This window comes from Pongo abelii, chromosome 2 (genome assembly GCF_028885655.2).
Source record: "Pongo abelii isolate AG06213 chromosome 2, NHGRI_mPonAbe1-v2.0_pri, whole genome shotgun sequence".
Lineage (NCBI taxonomy): Eukaryota > Metazoa > Chordata > Mammalia > Primates > Hominidae > Pongo > Pongo abelii.
The window spans coordinates 116,225,322-116,244,445 of NC_085928.1; the positions used below are offsets into that span (position 1 = coordinate 116,225,322).

At 49.0% G+C, this 19,124-nt stretch overlaps 1 protein-coding gene across 1 annotated transcript; it reads right to left on the reverse strand.

Moving 5' to 3' along the window:
- Positions 1-1,517: 1,517 nt before the first annotated feature.
- SLC22A13 (solute carrier family 22 member 13) lies at positions 1,518-18,607 on the reverse strand. The gene is made up of 10 exons (XM_002813925.4): positions 15,264-18,607; positions 7,709-7,812; positions 7,301-7,455; positions 6,902-7,070; positions 6,569-6,689; positions 6,387-6,481; positions 5,963-6,177; positions 5,664-5,772; positions 4,932-5,147; positions 1,518-4,686 (listed from the first exon to the last, which is right to left on the reverse strand). Exons 1-10 carry the CDS (start codon positions 15,639-15,641, stop codon positions 4,593-4,595), a joined length of 1,656 nt encoding a protein of 551 aa, XP_002813971.2. The 5' UTR covers positions 15,642-18,607; the 3' UTR covers positions 1,518-4,592.
- Positions 18,608-19,124: the final 517 nt, after the last annotated feature.

Below are 19,124 nucleotides of genomic sequence, written 5' to 3' on the forward strand. Positions count from 1 at the left end.
CTTCCAGACATCACTCATTTATCAACTATCCTTCAAGCCTTCCTGAGCCCACAGCTGGAAATGGCTTGGCCCTACCCCACTCACCTCTGCTCTGTTTCTCCGTGACACTCCCCTGCCAACCAGCCTTGGTCAGAGCTGCCGGTGTCTGACCCATCTCCCCCATAAGCTAGAAGCCTCCTCTGCCAGATTGCAGTAACAGGGCTTCAAGCTTCATGGTTGGGGGAAGGGAGGCCAAAGTGGCAGGACAGGAAAACTAGCACAGGGCCTGGTACAAGGCAGACCATCCTTGTACCAGTACAGCATGTACTCAGGACCTCAGCAAAATTAGTACATTGCTATGGTTTAATATTTGTCCTCTCCAAAACTCATGTTGAAACTTCATCTCCAGTGTGGTAGTGTGATGGGGCCTTTAAGATGTAATTGGGTCATGAGCGTAATCTGTTAATCCATGAATCACCATTCATGGATTAGTAGATTAATGGGTTAATGAGTTATGAGAATGGGACTGGTGACTTTATAACAAGGGGAAGAAAGACAAGCTAGCTTGCTCGGTTCCCTCACCTGTGCCCCCTTGGGACGCTGCAGAGTTCCCAACAGCAAGAAGGCCCTTAACCAGATGTATCCCCTAAACCTTGGACTTCCCAGCCTCCAGAACTGTAAGAAATAAATTTCTTTTCTTTATAAATAACTCAGTTTCAAGCAGTCTGTTATAAGCCACAGAAAATGGACTAACACAGACACTTAAGACACACAAAAAAAAAATTAAAAGAATTTCATATATTTGAAAAAAAAATGAAGTATTGATCACAGGGAAACCTACTCACAGCTCTTTTGCAGTTTCCTATGGCTCAATCTTCACTTGTTTGGGGGCAGGGCACTGCAATCTTATTGGTATCTGGGGCATCAGATCCTTCCTCTTTCACCAGACCTCCCTAAGGGTGTCTGCAGGTCACCTCGGTGGTTGGTCCTAGGCCCCTCATCCCCCCTAGAGTTCCCCACTCTTGAGCAGCAGCACTCTGGGGGCCAAAGGGACCAAGCAGACAGCACAGTGAGCACCCAGCAGCCATCAGTGAGACGGAAGAGCAGGGTGGGAGCACCCCTTTGTTTTGGTATGTTTTGGTTACATAAGATCCCAGAACTCAGCTGGGCATGGTGGCTCACGCCTGTAATCCCAGCACTTTGGGAGGCTGAGGCAGACGGATCACCTGAGGTCAGGAGTTCAAGACCAGCCTGGCCAACATGGCAAAACCCTGTCTCTACTAAAAATACAAAAATTAGCCCGGCACAGTGGCGCACACCTGTAATCCCAGTTACTCGGGAAGCTGAGGCAGGAGAATCGCTTGAACCCGGGAGGCAGAAGTTGCGGTGAGCAGAGAATTGCACCACTGCACTCCAGCCTGGGTGACAGACTGAGACTCATTTTCAAAAAAAAAAAAGATCCCAGAACTCTCTGGGTAGAGAAGCGCCCCCAATAACAGCTGAGATGAATTTCCAATCAGCTCAGCAAGATGGAGGTTCATATGCTAAAGAAACATTGTGTTGCCTGCAGATATGAGTTTACAGAACAAATATTCATACCAGCTACAAATGTTGATTGCCTTTGTTAAAAATTTAGGAAGTCATTTTTGTTTCCCTTGGTTACAGGTTGAGAAAACTAGTAAATATGAGGGTCAAATTGTTACTAGGCAAAAAGGGGCTTGCTGTTCAATGTGCTAGAAGCCAATATTATGACACCAGGTTTTTGAGAAAAGAAAAGCTTTTAATCATAGGCCGGCCGACACGGAGACAGGAGTCCAGCTTAAATCTGTCTCCCTGGGCTGGTGCTAAGGCAGTGTTTTTATTAGAAAAGGTGTCAGGATCCTGAGATTAGCAGGTGATTAGTGGAAGGAAAGAGGAGGTCTGGAAAGTCCTCCAGCATGTGCGGTTCTCTTCATGACACCTCATAGATCACATGGGCAGGTACGGGGGCAGTGAGTATGAAACACACAGTGGAAATTCAGGCTGTGATGTCAGCAAGCAGGTTCTGCACAGACTCTAGTTGGCCACATTGGTTCCAACCTATTTTAGCCAGTTTTGTTGTCTTACAAGTGGAGGGACTTTCAGCATCTCAGCAAGTTGTTTCTTTTCTTACCTGCCATCCTGCAAACTCAAGAATTTCTGTTAGTCATTGGTGTCTTTAACTGTTTGGGGCACAGTTTCGCTTTCACACACCTGGACTAAATGTTTAGGACTGATAGTCACCATTGCCGTAACCTTTGAGGAGCAAAATCAAGGAGGTACACAACCAGGGTCCAGTGAAGCTGCATATCTTCTCCTTCAGTGTCCCAGAGGCCTCAGCAGCCAACCTCCCATCAGTGACTGCTAAAGGACACTTACCCATTCATCAGAGCAAACCACAGGACACTTTTAAATACACACAGAAAAAAAAATCTTTCTCCCCAACCAACCATAATCCCCCCAAAAAGGAAAGAAAAAGTCTCCAGGGGCCAGGCACAGTGGCTCATGCCTGTAATCCCAATACTTTGGGAGGCCGAAGTGGGCGGATCACGAGTTCAGGAGTTCGAGACCAGCCTGGCCAACCTGGCAAAACCCCATCTCTACCAAAAATACAAAAATTAGCCAGGCTTGGCCGTTCAGGTCTCTTCCTGGGAATGACAATCATTCTGTCTTAAAGGGAGCAAGTGTCCATATCGTAGAGGAGGAAACTGCCTTTAGCTGGGAAATGGCCCTTTCCCCACTTCTATCTGGTTTTCCCCACCCCTTGGCAGTTTCAGCCTGGGAGACACATTGTGTCCAGAAAGACTTGCTAGTATTCCCCAAGAGGATGCCATGAATGGGCACACAGTAGGAAGCTAAATAGAGCTTTTGTCCAGCACTTCAAAGCTGAGAATCATGAGTGAGGAATATCCATGTGTTTGGAAGACAGGTGCTGGACACTTCCATGCTGGGTTTACAGGAAACTGGTCCAGCATCTACGCCCAACCGCGAACCAGCCATGCAGGAGAAGGTGAGCAAGCTGGGGTGCCTGTGAGAAGAGAGACTGGAACCTTCTCCCTAGTGGGAGGTTAGCTGGGGCAAGGCGGGGGCAGTGGCCAGGCAAGCTCTTTTTCTACCATTTGGTGACACAATGATATATGGTGTTCTTGCAGGCTAAGGAGGTGCTGAGGAAGGCAGTCTGGCTTGAGGTCTCTTTATGGGCGCCCATCTAAGAAGGCCATCTATTTTTTTTTTTTTTTTTTGAGACGGAGTCTCTTTCTGTTGCCCAGGTTGGAGTGCAGTGGTGCGATCTTGGCTCACTGCAAACTCCGCCTCCCAGGTTCAAGTGATTCTCCTGCCTCAGCCTCCCAAGCAGCTGGGATTACAGGCATGCACCACCATATAGGGCTAATTTTTGTATTTTTAGTAGAGACAGGGTTTCGCCATGCCAGCCAGGCTGGTCTCAAATTCCTGACCTCAGGTAATCTGCCTGCCTCAGCCTCCCAAAGTGCTGGGATTACAGGCATGAACCACCATGCCCAGCCAAGAAGGCCATCTTGGCTGGGTCAGGGGCTGCCAGCTGTAGGAGAGGTTGTGGGAGCAATGCTGGGCGGGGCTGGAGAAGGGTCCCAAGAGGAGCTGGGAGTGCATTGGGAGCATATTGCTCATTCTAAAGAACAATACCAAGGCCTGAGAGGATCTCTGAGAAGCCCGAGAAGATGGCCTGTGGAAAAGGCAGGTTTCAGGAGCCTGACAAAACACACCAACTGGCATTAGCCAATGTGCACTGGAAAGAACTGCAACCAGCAGCAGCTCGGTGAAAAGACCTCTACCCTTTCCCTCACCCTGCATGGGCCCTGGAAGGTCCAGAAGCAGCTGAGCATGAGCAGGAGGAGGCGGGGTGAGGCAGGGAGCAGAGCAAACCTCCTCTCCATCCCCAAGCTGGTCCCTGAGCCACACATAGGTTAGGCATGAGCTGAGTGTAGGGCAGGGGTTGGGTGATCTTTGAAGTGAATGCAAGGTGGAAGTTTTGATTTAGGCTGAACTGAATCTTCTCTCTGTATGACCCAAGACCTATGGGGCCATACCTTAGCCAGAGGAATCTGGTCCATCCGCTAGAAGGAATCATAACCTTCCCTTTATCCACAGGATTTTCATCCACCTGCCTGGGTAGAGTCCACAACTTCACATTTGTTTCCTCTCCCCTCCTGTTCCCACAAATTGGAAAGGGCTTACCTTGTATTCTGTTCTGAACATCACTGTGTTTTGAGGGCAGGGGACTCCAGATTGAGGAGATTAAGAGAGCCATACCCCATGAAGATTGTTAGAGGACAAGTTAATCCCAAGACATACCCAAGATCCTAACCCAGACAGAGTATTGGGGCCAGGGCTCTGGAGATGAGAAAGGTGAAGGAGGCCAGGAGGTCCTGTCCCAGATGATGGTTCCCAGTCTGGGATTGGACTCGGCAGGAGGTGACAGCCGTGGCCCAGGTTGTGGTGTCCTGCCTCCATAAGCAAGGCTGGTCTTGCCCTGTGTCCCTGTGGGTCCTGGCCATATCCAAGGAGGTGTTTAGGCAGCTCCCTGCTACCGATGGTCCAGCTCTTAGAGACCTCAATCAGAAGTATGTGCTGCTCACAAAGGCCACTCCCGGGCTGGAAGTTCTTCCCTTGGCCTCTGTTTCCTTCTCTGAGGGCACTGATTTGGGGGACCTAGAGGGAGCAGAAGGCTGTCATTGGCTGCCCAGGAATTGGTCCCATGACAGTGTCCCTCACCACCTCCCTCCTCAAAGTAAGGGGAATCTGAACTAAAGCCAGCCAGATGTCTGTGGTTCTGGAGGACCCCATATTAGCCTCTAGGCAACAGTGGACGAGTGATGAGGTGGAGGCCTGGGCATATAGAGTGCATGGCCAATGTGAGACCCAAGTCGTGGTTTCAGTGCAAGCAAGCAGCTCACCGCGGGTGAGGCCCCAGATCCAGGTCCTGGAGGGTGTCTTTCAGGCCCTGGCCACGTGTCTCTGGCAGCAGGGTGCAGAGCAGGCCGGCCACGATGGGGAGGCTGCCGTAGATGAGCATGGGGAGGGCAGCGTGGTACTCTCCCAGCAGGATCACAAGTGGTGTGAGGATGCCCCCAATCTGTGAGAAGATGCCCACCAGCCCCATGCCTGTCTGCCTGGGGGAAGACCAGGGCAAACTAAGTAGACCTGGGCCCAACTCTCGGCCTCAGCTTCACCCTAGTATATTTCCTCAGGAGAGCCCAGACCTCAAAGGTCTGCAGGGTCTCCAACCCTACCCAGTCCATCCAGCATTCCTGCTCTCTGCTCTTGCCTCCAACCCTGCTCCCTGCCTGCTACACCCCTGCTCGCCTGTCAAGTCTCAGGTCGGAGGCTGCACATCCTCACCACCCTCCCACCCCAAGTGCTCCTTTTCTGCGGCCATTCATTCTTAGATGTGTCCCATGTTCCTGTCCTGACCGCCAGGGCATGGCCTACTTGCCTGTCTGTCCTCCACTGTTCTGGGGACAACTTGAAGGCTTGGGCTAGATTTCTAGTTGTCCTGGACCCCGCCCAGCACTGCTGCCCCAGAGCCAGCCCTGTCAGCTATTTGTGGAATGGGGTGAGGGCCGAGGAGGGACAGCCAAATCAGCGTCTCAGTAGCAGAGGAGCAGGAGTCATACTGCAGCTCTTACCGCAGGATGGTGGGGAAAAGCTCGGCAGAGTACACATAGGAGATGGTAAAGGCGGCAGCTGTGGCCATCTTCCCCACCACAGCCAGCATGGTGACCACCACAGGCAGATCTGGCAGAGGGTAGACAGCCCCATCACCTGGGCTCTGACGCTGGCCCCATCTACTGAAACTCCCCACCCCTTCTGTACCCAAACCCCAGGGAAGCCTTTACTCCTGGAAACAGAACAATGGCCACTGGTCTAGCCCCTGGCAGCCAGTGGGTGAGGGGGCATGGGGGTGAGGGATAGCCAGCCCTGGTACCTGCTGGGATGAAGATGATGATGATACACATAAGGCCACCCAAGACCAAGGTCCCCAACTGGCTCCACTTGCGGCCAAACCTCTGCATCATGAAGATGCTGGAACAGCGGGCAGGCACCTCGACGGCTCCAAAGATGAGCTGCGTCAGATAGACGTCCAGGCCGAAGTCCCCCACTTGGAGGCTCAGGCCGTAGTACCCCAGACTGTCCACAAACCTACAAGGTAATGAAGGGTTCCTGTCACTGGTGGGTGACAAGACACCACCCAGAGGGAGAGCCTGCCTTGGTCAGCAGTCACAGCAGGGGACACTGGCACAGCCAGGGAGAGACCATCCCAGCCAAACAGCCACCAGCCCACCCCTCTGCCAACACACACCAGGGAGGCTGCAGCCCTGTGGTTCTGTCCTCGGGCTCTGGGCACTCACCAGACACAGAAGATAATCAGGGTCACCTTCCGGAGCTGGGGGTGTCTGAACAGATCCAGGGCATTCCCTGAGGGGCTTGTCTTCTCTGGGACCAGCTGGGAGGAAGAAGCAGAGTGAGAAGCCAGGCAGGAAGATCCGTGTGGGTCTGATTCTGGGCCTGGGCCTGGGCCTACTGGAAGTACCTGGTTCATGAGCTCCGGGGAGAGTTTCCGCCTATTGACCGAGGCCGCCTTCTGGATCAGTTGTATCGCCTCGTCCATCCTCCCATGGGTCAGGAGCCAACGTGCAGATTCTGGCAGAGCCCTGTGGGTCAGCAACGGCTATGACCTTGGGGCCTGGAGTCCTAGGGAGCTTTCCGGCTTGTTCCAGTGCAAACTGAACCCCACACCCAGCTGTGACAGGCTCCCTCTCCCAGACTCACCTCTGACTGTCCTATGAACATGGGCGCTGCACTCCAACCCCACCACAACACAACTAACCTGTGGGGGCTTGCTCCTGGCATGTATTTTCCTCACCAGAAGTAGAAGAAGAGCAGTAAGCCAGGCGCAGTGCCGGTGATCTGAAGGAGCCTCCAGTTGCGGAAACCGTAGGCGAGTCCCGCAAGCACCATCTGCCCGAGGGAGAAGTTGCACTGGGCCAGGACCACAGCCTGTGTCCTCCATGAGGGCCCCACCCATTCTGTCACTGTGGCAATGGAGAGGTTGAGACAGGGCTAATCCCTGCCATTCACTCCCCATTACTCCTAGATGCCACCCTGTGGGGGTTGGGCCTCAGTGCCAAAACAGGAAGCACCAGTGCGACCACTTCAGATGTGGGGTACCTGAAAAGACCTCCACAGGCCGTTTGGGGCTGTGGCCCTCCCAGGCCCCTGGGCCTCACCCTATGGCTGAAGGCTCCAGGGCCCAGACACTCACATAGGGTGACATTGCTGAAGCTAAGTCCAGCGACGGCAGTAGCCACAGCAAAGCGCAGGACCATGTAGAGCTCAAAGCTGGGCACAAAGGCTGTGGCCAGGCCGATGAGGGTGAAGAGAAGCAGCTGCGCCAGGATTGTGGCCTTGCGGCCAATCCTGAGGAAACAGGGCAGGTCTGTGGGGAGGGTCCCTCCCGGAAGGCATCTGAGGAGAAGGCTGCAAGGGGGCCCAGCCCTGTCCTGGGGTCTCTGTCTGAGGGAGGAGACGCGGCCCTTCCCTGAGCCCCATTTGAGGGTAGGGGGAAGAGGGCCTCGCCTAAAGACCAGTGTGAGGGGCATAAGGGGGACTTGGGCCTGTGCCAGAGCTGACGAGCTTGGTAGGCAGGGAGTGGGCAGGGCAAGGTTCTTACCGGTCGCAGAGGGGCCCAAACATGAGGGTGCCAACAAGGAGCCCAGCCATGAACACTGACTGTGTGGTGTCCTTCAGGTGCTTCCGATCACAAACCAGGTTGAACTGAGGGAGACACAGGCAGATGTGAGTCCAGTGGCCGCATGGAGGGCAAGCCCTACACCACCTGGCCCACTACAAACCATTCAGGGCATGAGCTCATGGTTCCCAAACTGTGTACTGAGGCACTCCAGGGCACCATGGTGAACTCACTGAGCATGGCAAGGCATTTCAGGTTTTAAAGGGAAATACAAGTTGATATCTCTCTGGTATCACACAAATTACTAGCTCAGGATAGTTCACACTTTCAACGTGAGACCACACTACTTTCCTTCCAATGACATCATATCTATGTGAAATCTGACATCATATCTATAGGAAAGTGTTTTTGGCAGTTGCTGTGAAAGCAAATGCCACATGAAAATCAATGTGGAAGAGAAAGTGAGTGCGGCAGTGTTTAAGAACTGAGAAGTTGTACAATGCCCAGTAAGTGCATACATCCTATCAGTAAGTTATTGTATTTAAGAATAACATTAAAATATTTTTTCTGTCAACTTATGCATTTATTCCAAAAAATAACTACTAAGTTGTTAGGACATAAACACTTGTTTGAACTTAATGACTTAATACATAGAGCTGTTAGGCATTTCTTTTGGCTTGGAGATGCCATGTAAAATTATTGACACACTAAGGATGCAAATTTTGGGACCCTGTGACAGACCATTAATTGCTGCTTCTTAACAAATGGGGCTGCTTCTCCATAGCCAGGGCACCCCTGGGACACACTTGGGTCTCTCCATGTTTTTCTACCTGGCTGCAAAATCCCCCTGAAGTACCCACCATTCACAGGCAATCAGAATCCTAAGGAGCCCTCACACATGCCTTCAGGAAGGCGATTAGGACAGAGGAACACACACACACATGTACACACACATACACACAGGGAGGGAGGGAGAGAATGAGAGAATGTGCAGGTGTGAGACAGAGAAAGAGAGAGACACAGAGAATGCTAATCCACCCAAGACCTATAGAGAGAATCCCACAGCCTGAGAAACCAAGAGGAGAAGATATTTGGGTCCATACCACTCTGTACACACATCTGCTGTATGTGCACTTGACTCACTTGACTGACCCCTACCCCATGGAGTTTGTGGGCCCCTCAGGGAGTCCCGCCATGCCTCTTGAACACAGCCCAGTTCCACACACAAATGTTTGTTGGAGAACTGTCATGTGAGCTCTCCTCCAGCTTCCCAGCAGCAACCACTGAGCGCTCACCCTGTGCTGGATGCTTGCTAAACACTTTACATGCATGATCTCACAGAATTCTAATAATAATCCTTCACTTATCATCAACTTCCCAAGAAAGGAAAAGTTAAGCAGCTAACCCTTGGTCCTACAGCTGGATGGCAGCTGGTAGAGTTGAGACATCTCTCTTGCCCTAGACAGGGAATGAATCTGAGTGAAGGCTAAGAGGATGTCTGCTGAATGAATGAATAAATGAAGACATAAACTAATGCCTACAGCTAGCTAATTAACCAATCACCATCAGTTAAATAACTTTTAGCAAGAAATTAACCAGTCCAGGAGTTACCATTGTGCTCATACTTCTGCTCTCAAGGACAACTGTTAATTTTCAAGAACTTTCAACATGTATCAAGTGATGAACTGATTGCCCCTGGGAATGAAGTAGGGAAGGACAGGGGACTTGAAATTGTTGCTCCAGCCAGTTCTATCCTGTTTGGTTTTTGTTTAGCAGCCACAGATTGCTTTTGTAGTAAGATGGCATTTAAAATAACTACTAATAAATGCCTACTGTTGCCAGGCTCAGGAGTCAGAATTGAGTGGCTTTGTGTGACCTTGAGCCTGTTAGCCCATCTGTCTGTGTCTTGGTTTCCCACTACAAAATGTGAATAAAATATGCTATATAGTATCACCTGATATAATGAAAGGAACTAACACTTGTAACATGGTTAGCTCAGTGGCTATGTCACAGGAAGCTCTCAGCACCTGTTACCTAGGGTGAGGCTGTGCTGGCCTCTGCGCTCACAAAGCTCTCAGCTGGTGGCAGACAGCTCAGACACAAGGGGGTGAAGTGCTCTGTGGGCATGAGCACCAAGCCTTGGAGTCTTCTAAGGCTGGCACCCCTGGTCAACAGCCACCATTCACTACCTCTCTTCAGTTTATATACTTGCTATGACATTAAATCATCGTTCTAACCCCATAATGGCCTATCATTCCCTTTGTGCAGCAGCAGAGACTGAGGCTTGGAGAGGCACCGAGATATGCCCGAGCTCTCATGGTGTTGTCATGTTGCAGGTGGTAGAGATGACGAGGGCTCCAACTTGGGATTCCAGTCATCCTCCCCAGCCCTAACACCCACAGTGGATGGTTCTGTCTGAAGCCTGCCATGGTGGTCTGCAGAATCCCACCCTCATTTCTTGGTGCATACCCCATCCTGGATCCCTCCCCTATTCCAAAACCTTCAACAGCTCCCTTTGGTCTCTAGGAGAAAGCCCAAATTCCTTAGCACTATATCTAAGGCCCTTGAAGAGCTAGCTGTTGCCTATTTCCCAGTCTCTTTTGCCATGTCAGCATTCCTAAATATGCCAGGAATTTTCATGCCTCCAGACCCCAGAAATGGTTGTTCTTTCCGCTTCCCCTTCCCTCCTATTCCTACTTGTTTGGTCCCTGGACAGATCACATGATTGTTGCTATTCATTGATGGTCTTCCCACCTTCCCATTCCAAGGTCCACGTAGACAGGAGAGTCATTTTTTCTTTTTTTTTTTTTTTTGAGAAAGCGTCTCCCCAGGCTGGAGTGCAGTGGCATGAATACGGCTTACTACTAGCTCAAACCATCGTCCCATTTCAGCTTCTGGAGTAGCTGAGACTATAGGCATGTGACACCATGTCTGGCTGATTATTTTATATTTTGTAGAGATGAGGTCTCACTATATTGCCCAGGCTGGTCTTGAACTCTTGGGTTCAACTGATCCTCCTGCCTCAGCCTCCCAAAGTGTTGGGATTACAGGCACAAGCCACTGCACCCAGCCCATTTTTTTTCTTTTACCAAGGATGGACACCCAGGAAACGTAGGTTGAAAAGGAGAAACATATTCTGACCTTCAAGAGCACACAGCCTATATGGAAATATAGTTTTTTCTTTTCAAATTAGTATTGTTTGCATTTAAGTTTAAATATGAAGTCACCATTTATAATAAAGAAGCTTAGGTGTCAGCTCAGAGAGGGGCCTCTGGGTCAATGGGTAGAACCCTTCCCCATAGATAAAAACCGGAGATAGAAGATCTCACACCAAGCTGACTGCACTCTGGAACCGAGCTTGGGATTATCATGTGGTGCAGGGCACAAAGAGTTCATTTCCTTGGGAGTCACAGTCTTTGGAAGAGTGGGGGTGAGAAGAGCATGTTAGGGTAGAGTGAGAGGCCCAAGGTCCAACCGCAATGCCAGCACTGTCTAGGAGAGAGGTCCTGAGTGCTGCCATGTCCCAGGGAGAAGCTGAGGTCAACATCGAGTTTGAAATATTTAAAGTAAATACAAAGCTATTTCAGTAATGCAGACCATTAAGTGTGCTGTTGTGAGCAATGATGCCATTGGTAAAACATACTGATATCCTACACAACAAACAAATTTACATTTGAAAATGTACCAACTATTTCTAACAACTTTGTGGTCACGGTTATGGTTGGTGGAGAGCCACATGCTCTTGGACTTTTTGACACTTCTGGGCAAGAGGGTTATAAAAGATTACAATTGCTAAGTATCCACAAACAGATGTATTTCTAGTCAGTTTTTCAGTGGTATCTCTGTCCTCATTCAAAAATGTGAAAGAAAAGTAGGTGCTTGTGATAACTCACCACTGTCCAAAGATTCCTTTCTTGCTTGTCGAGACCCAAATTCATCTCAGAGAATGATCCCTCTACTCTTGTAAAAGTTGCCAAGAACAAAAAACAGAAGCCTGTCACTCCAGACTGGCCTCGGACTGGAAGGCTGTTGAGTATGCAGAGCATTCTGCACTCACAGAGAAGGGCCTAAAGAATGCAGTTAACCAAGCTTCCAGAGCCAAAGAAGAGCCTCAGGCGTGTGCTGCTGTGAACATCTCTCCAGAGCCCTTTCAGCTCAGCTTGTGTCGCCATCACACTAAAAGCAAGGTTTAAGTCAAACTAAGAATTAAAAATTCAGCCAGGTGTGGTGGCTCACACCTGTAATCCCAGCACTTTGGGAGGCTGAGGCGGGTGAATCACCTGAGGTCAGGAATTCGAGACCACTCTGGCCAACATGGTGAAACCCCATCTCTACTAAAAATACAAAAATTAGCCGGGCGTGGTGGTGCATGCCTGTAGTACCAGCTACTTGATAGGCCGAGGTCAGAGAATCACTTGAACCCAGGAGGCGGAGGTTGCAGTGAGCCCAGATCTCGCCACTGCACTCCAGCCTGGGTGACAGAGCAAGACCCTGTCTCAAAAAAAAAAAAAAAAAAATTGAAGTTCATTCTCTGCAATAATGACAAATGCCTAACCCTACCAACATATACTCTTGCAAGACAAGGCTCATAGGTATGGTTCCCCTTCCCCATCCCAATACTAGTTACTTTTGAGTCATTGTTTATTGTCAGAAAAGTGATCAGTACTCGTTTGTTTTGTTGCTTCAAAAAATTTTTTTGTTTGCTTAAAAGCAAGGCATGCTTGTGATGACTCTCTAGCCACTAATGCTAATTGTTAAGCTGCTCCTTGGTTCCCCTCGAGAGTAACATGGGACTTCTTAGTGCTGCCTTTTTTTTTTTTTTTTTTTTTTTTTTTTTTGTGGGTGTTTGTGTGTGAGTTTATTTTTTAGTCTTTTAAAAAATTTATTAACCAGTGGACAGTCCTTAAAGGGAGGAGGACAGATTGATTCCACATTCCACTTCCTAGATCTAGTTTAGAAAACACATTCCCCACCTGCCTCATTTCATAACACAGTCCTTTCTGAAAGCTGCCTTTTCTCTCCACCCTTGGGTGTTTGATGAAACTCACTAATGTGGGTGGAGTCTGTCTTGCCTTTCCTCATTTCTTGCACTATATACGTGACTGTAACTTTTGAGAAGATTTGCTATCTGCTGATTTATTTTTCGAAGTTAATTTCCAACTTATTTCACTGATAAATGAAGTATTGCACCTTCTGAAATACACTAAATGGAGTGAGTTCATAATCTGAAAAAAAGTCTTTCCTGTCATTCTCTCATATGCTTAGCATAAATGTGCAGCTTAAGAGTGTGTGACATGGTGTTCCTAGAATGCAGCTGAAGACCCAGCATGTAGAAGAAATGTGAGGGTGATGTTATGTATAAGACAGATGTCTATGGAATGATAACACCCTCTTTCAAGTTATGGAGGTCTGCTTCATCAAGGAGCTGAGGTTGGAGAAGGGGTGGGGAGAACACTTAATAACATGGGAACCAGTCAACGGACTCCCCCTGTTTCTGTTTTGTGTTTGAGGAACCTTCCAACAGCCAATGGAGGCTCTCTAGTTTAACAGATGTCATGAATGAAGACTCTTCCTAAGTGTTAACAGGGATGTTATCGGCTTATTTTGCAGTTCCCAATTGCTAAAAATGTTTAGGTAATTTTTTTCCACCTTCCGCAAATGCTAATTATTACCTTAGCGTTAACCAATGCTTTCTCACATGATAATTCTTTGTGTATGCATTCTTTTCAGATGTGTCAAACAAAAACCAAAGAACAGAGGTCCCAAATTCTTGAAAACATCCATCTAATTTCTATACCCCTGCCCCTCCACCCTGACCCCATTGCAGGCACACCCACTGCTCCCCAGACATCCTGCCTGCTTCCTGCTGCCAGGCCTTTCCTGTGCTATTCTTATTCTCTGCCTGCAAAGGCCTTACCCTCTTCTCTAGCAACATTTTTCTAGTATCTTGGTGCCAAGTTCACACATACCACCTCCTTCAGAAAGTTGCCTGCCCATTACCCCCCACCAGGAGGAAGCAAATTCTGGGCCTTAGAACCTGCCCAGACCTTTATTCCTCTGCAAGGGGCCCAGACCTTTCCTGACTAGTAGAGGAACAAAGTACCTTTCCCCTCTGACTTTCCCGCACAGTTAATCCTCAGGGACCTTTGGCTGAATACGGTTGCATGAACAGTCCAGCACGGCGTGTGAAGAAGGCCTAGAGTAGTCTGTGAGCAATCTGGAAGGTTTCCTGGGCTTTGAGAATGATGATATTTAGCCAGGTGGGCAGAGAGTTTAACACATATAGGCATATCACAACACGTTAGGGCTGGTGAAGGCTGGGACCGGCCATGGATGTGATGCTGGGGAGATGATGGAGAGGACAGTAAGGGTCAGAAGGGGCTAGGCTGGCCAGCCCCAGAGCCTGGGAGCATGCATAGGCTCCTTAGAGCTCCCTGTGGCGTGGGGTTGGGTGGGGTGGGGTGGGGGAGAGTTGGGAGAAGGACAGGCAGGACATATCCTCAGGCTGCCAGGCTTCTGGGAGCAGTTTTATGGTCACATATTAAAAAGTGAAAGTTAAGCTTTGGTTAACACATTGGTCTCTGACAACCTCTAAAAATAAATACTTTTTCAGCCATGGGGTGGGGGAGAAGTGAATGTTTAATCCCAGATTTTCCACCATAAAGAAGATGAGAATTATATAGATCACCTCAAGCACCCATGCCCCTCAGGTTTCTGGACTATCTGTGCTGCCTCCCACTCCTGTGGGAATCTAGATGGCAGTTATCTGGCATGAGAGCCCCAGCTCCATGATCAACTCACTGCATTGCCCTGGCTAAGCCATCTCCTCATTCTGTGCCTCAACCCCAACATCTGGGAAGCAACAGAGTGGGACTGGATGCTTTCAGAGGTCCCCTCTTGCTCGAAAGTGACTAGGATGGGAACTTTTCTGCCTGCGTCTCTCCTAAAAGAATGAAGTTAGCAAGAATGAACACTTAGTTATCCACAGGACAAGTCCTAGAGTCCTGGATGTTCTCCAGCGTCCCAAGGGCAGGCTGGCAGAGACCTAGAGAGAAAAGCTGAAAGCTTTGAAGCCCAGCAAGCAGGAAGGCAGTGAAATGGACAGGGAAAGGGATGGCATTAGAGGGTTAGGAAAATAGGAACATAGGCAGACATGCAGGGGCAGACTGAAAGACAAAGAGAACTGGACAGACAGATGAGCACACTGGGTAGAGAGAAAGGCACAAAGATGGGAAAAGAGGAGAGGACACCAACTGGGTAGATAGCCAGAGAGACAAGGAAAGAGAGGGATGACAAAAGGATGGGCAAAAAATGGACAGATGGGCAGACAGATTGGACAGAGAAGATAACAGACAGATGAGTCAATAGGCAGAAGACAAAGAGGAAAATGAGACTGACAAAATAAAAAACATATGTGCCCATGGTTGACCATATGGGCATGGGGCAGATACAGAGCCAGTGACTGAGGGTGAAGAGTCAGGCACAAGACCTGACAGACCCACAACTGGTGGAGAGACCAGCAAAAGGACAAGCCTACCTCATTCTTTAGGGATGGGAGCCTGTTCTCAGGATATTCCCAGCCCATATCACAAGGCTGTGTCTCATTGAAGCGGTGGCTGAGGATGTCCTGCAGGCTGGCATTGGCGGGGGGAGGCCGGAACATGAGGCAGGGCTCTGGGTGGCCTGCAGTGTCCAGGGGCACGCTCAGTGCCAGCTGTTCAGCAGCACTCAGGTTGAAAGTATGGTTCTTCACCCAGGCCACTGCACAGTGGTGGGGCTCATCTAGGACCATGAAGACATGGGCAAAAAAGTAGAAGGGAGACAGGAAGTTGAGAACACACAGCAGGATCAATAGCTGTATCTGGAAGTGACCAAAGTCACCTATTTCAGCCAGGACCTGGACAAATTGAGCCATGTATGCCAGTCACCACCTCCTCAGCCTGGGGACACTAGGGTAGCTCTGTAGCTTGGCTCTGGGAACTTGCTCGTCTGGGCAGTGGTGATAGCTGCATTAATGTTTAATCCAGCCTTGCCCTGCTCCCCCTGTCACTCCTCAGCCCCCTAGGTGTGACTTGGGAAGGGTAGAATATGATGAAAAAACAGTCCACATGGATGAAGTTGGAAACAATCATCCTCAGCAAATTAACACAGGAATAGAAAACCAAACACTGCATGTTCTCACTCATAAGTGGGAGTTGAACAATGAGAACACATGGACACAGGGAGGGGAACATCACATACCAGGGCCTGTCAGGGGGTGGGGGACAAGGGGAGGGAGAGCATTAGGACAAATATCTAATGCATGTGGGGCTTAAAACCTAGATGATAGGTTGATAGGTGCAGCAAACCACCATGGCACATGTATACCTATGTAACAAATCTGCACATTCAGCACATGTATCCCAGAACTTAAACTAAAATAAAAAAATAGAAAAATAAATAGTTCACTCCAGCTTATATCATCTGAGGATGTTTTACTGACTGTGTAAAAGATACAGGCATCACAAGAGGAACCAAGAGGACCTTGTCAGGCCCAGCACACAGGAGTGAGCTTAGCCAAATGTTAAGATGGCTTACAGCAGCCAGCCAGCCCGCACCACCTCTAATTGCAATATCCTAAACAATTCACACTCAACTCAAATGAGACAGGTAGATGGGTCAACCAATAGGCAGAGGTAAAACCGCTACAGTAAAACCCTGAGAGTAGTTGCAGCACTCAGAGGGACACAGAATTCCCTTCTAGGGACAGCCCACACTAGGCAGCACGGATAAGCAGGAGAGCAGCAAGCACCTAGCCTGCGGATAAACTTTGCCAGCAGCCCAATCTGGCCTCTTGATCCTGATGATTTTTCTCTCCTGTGGGTGTCTGGTATGTGGTGATATGCAATACCTGCCAGTCCTAGGAAGCAGCATGCAGGCCAGGAGCTCCACCAAAAGCACAAGTGCACTGTCTTTTCAACATCAAAGACAAACCAAGAATACAGAGCAATGACAGAGCTACATTTTGAGCTCTACTTTAATCAAGAAGGAAACCATCAACACACTCTAAAGACGAAAACAAATGCAAGTACCCCAGCCTCCCTGAGCAATGTCAGTGACAATGAACACAAGACAAAGTATGCCTCCATCACAGCCCACACACACACCAGGTGCATACACATATACGTGTCTGCTTGTGCATGCATAAGAAAGCATTTTAATGTTCTCAATTTTGAACTATTTTAAGGGATGAGCAGAGGAACATCGCTGAAGGGAATGCAAGGAAGCAAGGTTGTGCAGGGCAGCCCTGGCCACCTGACTGGCACAGCTGCTGGTAACCTGTTAATCAGTCAGCCTGCAGTACAGGTCAAGGCAGGGCAGACAGTGGAGGGCAGAAGCAAGGCCTGACATGCTGCTCAGGGAGCATGCTTCGCTCTTTGCCCCACCCCAAGCTCTCCCACCAGGATCACCACTGTCCCCAGCTCTTTTTTCCTTCACTTAGCTTCCTTGAGTGTTCTTATTCTCAGCATTGCCTCTACTGAATTGCCAAGAAAACAGCTGCCACCAGTCACCACTGCCTAGTCTGGTATTCCCCTTATGGGGAAGAACTGAGGTGGAGACATAAAGCCTTGTCCTCTGGCCTCATCATCTCCTCACTCCAGTCAGGAAAGGAATTTTTTCTTTGTTTGGCTCCAAGAAACCAAGAGAGCTAGAGCTGGGAGGTAGGAAACTTGAGCTCTGCCACTGATTCACCCTGAGAATCTGTCCCCGGCTCTGGCCCTCAATTACCCCGTCTGGGTAAACGATGGTCTCTAAAGATTCTTCCACTTCTTGGTGTACAATTCTAAAATAGAAAAAGACAGAATGATTAGCAGACTCCTGACAAGAGTGAGGGCTGATCAAAGACCTCCCTAGAGTCAGTCTCCAGCTGAACTATGATCCCCAAACCTTGGAACTGAGGCACCAAATGTCACTGGTCTCACATTATCTCTACATTCCCCAAATCCTGATGTTTTGGTTTACTTTTCTCCCCTTAACTTTGTCCTCCCTTCCTCCCCACCACATCCTGTAAAGACTGCCAAAGGCTCTCTGCAATGCTTCAAGGCCCATGACCAGGTATCCTCTTTGAAGGTGTCTTCCTCATCTTCCTCTTTGTACCTGCCTTCATTCAAGGCCACAACTAAGACCAAAGAGGGGTGTAACAAGAGTTTTCTAACCAGCTGAGCAGTTTTAAGTGGAATGAATACACTCTCCATATGGGAAGTATCAGGAAGATCACCGGCAACCATGCCCACGGAGCGTAGGGAGGTGTCCATGTGTAGGGTGGAGGGAGAGGGAAGTATTCCTCAAAGATCCCCTGCAGGGATGCACTAGATGGCATCTCAAATCTCTTTCAATTTTGCAATTTAATGATTCCATTAAATAAAAACTTGTGGTAAGACTTGTGTTTCTGGTCTGGCACATAAGGAGCTTGGAAGTTGCTACTCCTTTTTAACAAGTAAAATTGTTGAACAGACTGAAAAATGAGTAACTTCTTAGATCTGTCAGAGAAGTGAAGTCACAGGGTAAAAGACTGCCCCAAAAGTTAGAGACACACAGGTGAATACAGAGAATTACAATTTAGGCTAGGCGCAGTGGCTCACACCTGTAATCCCAGGACTTTGTGAGGCCGAGCGGGTAAGATCACTTGAGGTCAGGAGCTTGAGACCAGGCTGGCCAACATGGTGAAACCCTGTCTCTACTAAAAATACAAAAATTAGCTGGGCGTGGTGACACATACCTGTAATCCCAGCTACTCAGGAGGCTGAGGTTCAAGAATTGCTTGAATCTGGGAGGCAGAGGTTGCTGTGAGCCAAGATCACACCACTGCACTCCAGCCTGGGCAACAGACCGAGACTTTGTCTCAGAAAAAAAAAAAAAGAGAGAGAATTACAATTTACTGGATCAGAAATCCACAAGAAACCTCTGCAGGAACCAGTACCAGGATAAGAAAACCTGAACTTTAACTGACAAATTGCTGGAGACTCAATGTAGATTACTCTGAGAGTTAAGAACTCCAGAGAAAGGCCTCCATATTTCTGTGGCTTTTACTTCCAAGAGCTCTACTGGGTTCACACAGTGAATATCAAAGAAAAATTCTCCTATGCTTCCAGCAGGGAGAGGCAAGTAACCATCTGAAATAAGCCAGAGTGTTCTGTTTTTTTTTTTTTTTGAGATGGAGTCTCGCACCGTCTCCTGGACTGGAGTGCAATGGCACAATCTCGGCTCACTGCAACCTCCGCCCCCACTGGGTTCAAGCAATTTTCCTGCCTCAGCCTCCCGAGTAGCTGGGATTACAGGTGCCCGCCACCGTGCCAAGCTAATTTTTTGTATTTTTAGTAGAGACAGGGTTTCACTATGTTGGCCAGGCTGGTCTTGA

Excerpts from the sequence above, each read along its gene's own strand:
- SLC22A13 (XM_002813925.4), bottom strand. The coding sequence starts at position 15,641 with ATGGCTCAATTTGTCCAGGTCCTGGCTGAAATAGGTGACTTTGGTCAC. Across the intron at positions 7,071-7,300 it reads CTTCAGCAATGTCACCCTAT|TGACAGAATGGGTGGGGCCC; the intron begins GTGAGTGTCTGG and ends CCATTGCCACAG. Across the intron at positions 6,690-6,901 it reads CTGCTCTTCTTCTACTTCTG|GGCTCTGCCAGAATCTGCAC; the intron begins GTGAGGAAAATA and ends GCTGACCCACAG.